General features: G+C 56.4%; 1 protein-coding gene across 1 annotated transcript; it reads right to left on the bottom strand.

Annotated features, from left to right (window-relative positions):
• Positions 1 to 297: 297 nt before the first annotated feature.
• NHLH2 (nescient helix-loop-helix 2) lies at positions 298 to 4,110 on the bottom strand. The gene is made up of 3 exons (XM_049824623.1): positions 2,867 to 4,110; positions 670 to 847; positions 298 to 615 (listed from the first exon to the last, which is right to left on the bottom strand). Exons 2-3 carry the CDS (start codon positions 824 to 826, stop codon positions 326 to 328), a joined length of 447 nt encoding a protein of 148 aa, XP_049680580.1. The 5' UTR covers positions 827 to 847; positions 2,867 to 4,110; the 3' UTR covers positions 298 to 325.
• Between the last annotated feature and the right edge of the window lie 1,723 nt (positions 4,111 to 5,833).

Here is a 5,833-nt window from a genome sequence, read left to right as displayed (position 1 = left end):
CGGTTTTACACTTCTCTTCGAAAAAACGGGCTCCCGGCCGGCCGCACCGTCACCGTGCGGGACAGCCCCCGGGGTGGTGGGGGGGGACGGTACACGCGGGACAGAGACCAGGACGGCGGGGACACCCCCCCCCACCACCACCATCCATCCCCCCCCCCCACTCCCTCCCGCCCCGGGGGAAGCCGCTGCCCGCCGGGGCCGGACCCGGGGCGGCCGGCCGGACAGACGGAGCCCCGACGACGGGGACCGGAGCTCCGGTGGGGGGGGGGGGGGGGAAGGGGTCCGCCGGGGCGGTCTGGTGGAGGTGGGGGGGGTGGGGGGTGGTCTACACGTCCAGGACGTGGTTGAGATAGGAGATGTAGCAGATGGCGAGGCGCAGGATCTCGATCTTGGAGAGCTTCTTGTCCGGGGGCAGGGTGGGCAGCAGCTTGCGCAGCTCGGCGAAGGCCAGGTTGAAGGCCTCCACGCGGATCCGTTCCCGCGTGGCGTGGGCTGAACGATACTTGGCCGTGGCTCGTCTCCTCCTTCGTTTCTCTTCCCGGCTTAACGGCGGCGGGTGCAGACCGGGACGGCCCCCCCCTCCCCGTACCTCCCCGCCGCCGCCGCCGCCGCCGCCTCCACCGCCGCCGCCGCCGCCGCCGCCGCCGCCCCGGCCCTCCCCGCCGCCGCCGCCGCCGCCGCCGCCGCCGCCGCCTCCCTCCGCCGGCTCCGGATCGGAGACGCAGCAGCTGAGAGCCTGGGCGTCCGCACCGCCCAGGGACTCCGGGTCGGAGGGGGCCGAGGAGGGGTGGTCGGAGTCGGCTGCTTGGTCCGGGCTAAGCATCATCTTGGAGGGGGGCGGAGGAGCCTTCCCGGGATAGAGAAGGAGAGAGAGCGGGTCAGAGAGCGGGCTGGGGGGGGGGGGGGGTGTTAAAGGGGGCAAGGCAGGGACACGGGCAGGGACACGGGGACATGCCGGTCCCCGCGCTCCGTCCACGCCGCAGCCCCGCTCCCCCCGGGCCGGGGCGGCGGGAGAGCCGGGCGGGCGGCTGCTCCTTCAGGGAGGGCTAAGGAAGGGGGGAGAGAGCCCCGCCGGGGGTAAACGATGCCCCGGCACTGGCCGGTTACCGTCCCGTTTGGAGCGTTTGGCGGAAGAGACTTCCCCCCGTTATTCCCCGGGCTTGCTTGGGTGTAGGAACAGGCCCAGGAAGCAATAAAAGAATATATTTTCTTTCCAAACAAGCTAATATCCAGCGGCTCGGCGGGGGGGGGGGGGGGGGGGTCCCCCTCAGTTTTAATACCGTATTTCTTGCCCTGCCAATCTCTGCTTAACCATTTCTCTTTCGGTAACGCTCTACGGGATCCGGGCTACAGACATGATGCTTTTAAACATATAGCTCAAGGCTTCCCAAGCACAGCAAGGCCAGTGGGGAAATTTATTTCCCCAATCCAAACTACGGGATCTGATGTATCTGCTGGGCTCTCCCCCTGCTCTTTTCTCTGCTCTCCTTCTTTTTTCCTATTTTGTTTTGTTTTTTTTTTTTTTAATTTGTTTTTTTTCTTTCCTGCTGCTAATTGTGCGGGTAGCGATTTGTCAGCGATCAGTTGGGGATGTTCGGAGAGTCTCCGTGGTTTTTTAAGCGTAGGATTCAAAAAGAAACAAACCCCCATAGCAGCGGCCGAACTTTTCCATTCCTTTAAATTTTCCCTCCTCTCCCCTCCCTGCGCGAAAAAGGAGGGGGGGGGGGGTGTTAGGGGTGGGTGGGTGGAAGAAAGGCTAAATAAATAAATAAATGCGGACGTGCCTTTCAAAAGAAAATTGAATCGTATCTTCTTGCGGCCTCACAGAGCACCATCTGTCATGTAGACAGCAATACAAATCCAAGCGCGTCCGTGGACATGCCGGCATGTAATAAAACAATACATCAGGCAACTAGTGAATAACCTTGGACACAAATGTGGGGGAGTGTGTGGGGGGGTGTGTGTGTACGGCTGGGGTGTCGAGCGAGGTGGGGAGCGAGCCTGAGGGAGGAGGGAGCATCGCGATCGAAAAACGGCCTCCCTTTCCCCCGAATTCAGATTGCCGAGTATTTCCACGGAAAGTTTCCAGGCAAAGTCCCCCTGGGGTCTCCGAGCCGGTTGGGAAAAAAGAAATTCAAAGGAATAACAATAAAAAATAAAATAATGATAATAATAAAGATAAGAAATATAATAATAAATAATGATGAGAGATTAAACGACGGGCAGGAGGAATACTTCCCAGGCAGGGCTAGAGCCAAGCCTCCCCCCACGGGGCTCGGAGCTTCCTGGGCTGCGGAGGGGGAAAGGCCTGGGGAGGGGGAGAGAAGAGCCCTTGCTTCCCTGGGAGAGGGCCGCTGCTTGCCAGGGCCATCGGAAACGCTTCCTCGTCTATTTTTAATAAGCAGCGTTAATCAGGCAGGCCCAGAAGGCAGGGGTAGGGAATAAACCCGGCCAACGCGCAGGTGTGGTATTGGCGATCTCTTGGAAAAAAAAAATAATAACAATAAAAAAATAATAAAATAAATAGGAAAGGTTTAAAATCACCTTTCAACTGAGATCTAAGCGAGGGGGTTTGTGCGAAAGCACACTGATAGAGGGAGGATTTGCAGGGCGGTTGTAGGAAAAACGGGCAATGACAGAGGTGGTTCCTGGAGAAAGTTGCTAAAAGGTTTCTCTGCGGTGTGTGTTGAATTTTGCCGTTTGGTCTGGGTTTATCCATACGGTGGGTTTTGGAGAGCTGAGCCGGAAAGAGGCTGCTTTTTTTTTTTTCTTTCTTTCTTTCTATTTTTTTTTTTTTTTTTTTTCCGTTTCAGTAAACCCATGCCCGTGCTACCTGGAAAAGGGATATATTGTTAAGGCTGCTTACCTCGGCGGAGTCGTTTGGACAGCCTCTCTCTCCAGGTCCCCTCGCCCCCTCGGCGATTCCTTTACAGTTCAAATGGCCCTCCGGAAACGGAGCATGGAAAAATTAAAAAATCAAAATCAAATCAAATGAATTACGAGCGGAAAAGTGTCCTGCTCGGATGGGGAAAGGCAGATCTCATCCCTCGCCGCGGCCTCCAGCGCTCCAGAGATGGGAGATGTTATCGCCGTGTTTGTTTGCGGAGTATAAATAACAACTTAAGTTACTTACGATGCATCAGGGAGAAAAAAAGCTTTTCCCCCATCAAAGTCTGCCTCCGCCCGTTAATTCGGGGCAGCGGGCTGCAACGCACCGGCAGCTGCTGCCAGTCGGGGTTGGTTGTGGGGTGGTTTTTTTTTGGGGGGGGGGGGGGTTAGGGGGGTGGAAATTGCCGTCTCCCCCGCTCTTCTTCCTCCTCTTCCCCGATCGCGATAAATAACAAAAGGGATGCGGCGATAGCAGCAGCCGGGATTATTCCCTCTCCCCCGCCCCTTCGGCTTCTCCTTCCCCGCGGAACCTCCGCCCGCCCCCGCCGCCGCCGTTCCCGGGCCGGGCCGGGCGCGGAGCCCGGGGCGCGGAGCCCGAAGCCCGCTGCGCGTTGCGCGGAGCCCGGCGCGGAGCTGCCGGCTTTGTTCCGCCGCGGCCCGGGGTAACAATGCGTGGCTCCCTCCTTTCTTTCTTCTCTTTTTTTTTTGTTGGTTTTTTTTTTTTTTTTTTTTTTTTTTTGGAAGGAGGGGGTAGTGGTGGTGTAACGTGCGGTTTTGTTAATTCACCGGTCCGGCGGAGAGGGGCAGGAGGGGGAGACGCCGTCGGAGAATAAAATGTTTGGTTTAGTTTTTCTTCTGGTCCTTCAAGAGCTGGCGAGGAGGGGAGAAAAAAGGATAAACGAAACCCCCGTCCGTCCCTGAGCTTCCTAACTCCTCCTGCATCTCTGGAGTGAGAATAAAGAAAGAAATGCGAACGCTGAAAAGAAAAACAAAACAAAATAAAGGAAAAATCTCGGCGCGGGTTCGGTGCGGCTGCGAGAGAGAACGTCGGTGCAGGAAAAGGTACGCTCACACGCACAAAAAGAAAGTGCAGTTCCTCCGCCCACCCCTCCCGGAGAGGCAAAGAAGCCAAAGAGGGGAGCGGAAGGTGGCAGGGGCGAGACAGACAGACAGACAGAGCGGAGATGCGTGCGGATCCTCTCCCCGGTACCAAAGGGTTTAGCCTAGAGATGGTCGGAAGAGATAAAGGCTCGGAGAAAAGGGGACGGCATTTTTTCCCTTTTAAATTGATATTTAATGGGAAAGCCTATTGGACAGAAACCTGGACACGAGTCACTTAATTGGACTTGACATCTGTCACAGTGTGGGAGTTTTCACAGCCCAAATATTTTCAGCAGATCAGATTCTCGCTGAATCTGTGCCACAAATTATAACAGTCGAGAGCAGCCCATGATATAAACCCTAGCCTCTGGATATACAGTCTCTAGCCACACTCGCTCCCACCGCCGCCACTGCCGTCTCCCCCCCCCCCCCCCCCCCCCCAAAATATTGGATACCCACTGATCTAGAAAAACACCGCTGGCATTTCCCATGCAAGCTAATAAATAAGCTTTAAACATCAATTTGCATCATGTACACCGAGCGTGTGGAGAATCGTCAGACTGTTTTTCTAGTGCATTTATTTTTCACGGTCCCCCTGCCCCATCTCCCTCCCACCCCCAATCCTGGTGCATGGCAAGCACAGCCCTGCTAGAGTCAGGGGGGGCAGAGAGGGTGTCTGTGTCGTCTTCCCCCCCACACCAGGTCCCTCCTCTCTGCCCCCCACCCTCCCCGCTCCGGCACACAGACAATGAGGCGAGCGAGCCGGCTACGGGTCTGTGGCTTTTCTGCTCACGAGAGGCTGGATGGAGCCAGGCCCCTTCGTGTTGGAGCCAGGGAATGCCTGTGACAGAGGTGACTCTTCTCTCTGCCACCTTGTCCCAGCCCCCTCCCAGCTGGCAGTCCCTTCTCCACTCTGGTCCCCTTTTCCTCATCTTCCTCCCCACAGATCCCATCAAATGGGGGCCGTGGCCACTTTTCTCGGTATAATCATCTTCCTCCCTGGGGGACTTTTCTGTGCCAGGAGCCTGTGCTGGCAGGCTCCTTCTGGAGCCCCCCAAAAGGGGCAGTGGGGGGTGTGTGGGTGAGATAGCGGTCTCCTGCACAGAACAGAGCTGGTTCTGCTGCTCGCTGGCAGCTCTGTGGGTGCTTGGTCTTGCCAGAGATGCTTCTCTCCCTGGGTCCCATCAGGAGGATGGGTAGGAGCGAGGTGGCAGGAAAACACTTGCGGGGGTCCCTGTGGTTCATCCAGTAAGATATGCAACAGGCTGGGAGATCTCTGAATGGGGAGAGGTTCTGCTCTTGAAATGATTTACAGGACCTTAACAAGAATGAGTTACATGCCTGAATAATTTTGGGGTTTGTCCATTTTTTTGAAAATGATAGATATTCTGGCAAAGAATACAATCTCCCTGCATGTCACCTGGCCCACTAGCAACAGAAATGCCTGCAAGAGGATCCTCGTGGACATTTCTTCCAGGGAATTCTGGGGATTTCTCTCCCTTCCCCTGCCCACAACAAGTCTCCAAGGCAGCAGGAGGCTGTCACCTGTGTAGGTGCTCTGAACCCGCATACCGGCACTCGATTCATGGATATCCAACAGAATCCCAGCGGGGCTTCTGGAGTTGCTTGGCTAAGCAATCCTTGTCTGCCATGGGACATGTCTGTCAAAGACCCAGAATATCTGGGTCTGCAGAAAACCTGCCAAGCTTGAGGGGAGCAGGGAGGCATTGCTGTGAGGTTCCTGGTCTGCATGGAAAGGGGGGTTACGTTGGTGCTTGTGGTGGGTATTTGAGCTCCTAGACACAGGGACTCAGTAAACCCCTTTGCTACTGGGAAGAGAAGT

The sequence above is a fragment of the Accipiter gentilis genome, chromosome 21 (assembly GCF_929443795.1).
Source record: "Accipiter gentilis chromosome 21, bAccGen1.1, whole genome shotgun sequence".
Classification (NCBI taxonomy): domain Eukaryota; kingdom Metazoa; phylum Chordata; class Aves; order Accipitriformes; family Accipitridae; genus Astur; species Astur gentilis.
Note: the sequence above shows the minus strand (reverse complement) of the source record. Positions and strands in the feature narration are given on the sequence as shown.

Coding starts and splice junctions, on each gene's coding strand:
- NHLH2 (XM_049824623.1), bottom strand. CDS start 826: ATGATGCTTAGCCCGGACCAAGCAGCCGACTCCGACCACCCCTCCTCG. Junction 616..669: donor CGGCGGCGGCGGCGGCGGCG/GCGGCGGCGGGG, acceptor GCGGCGGTGGAG/GCGGCGGCGGCGGCGGCGGC.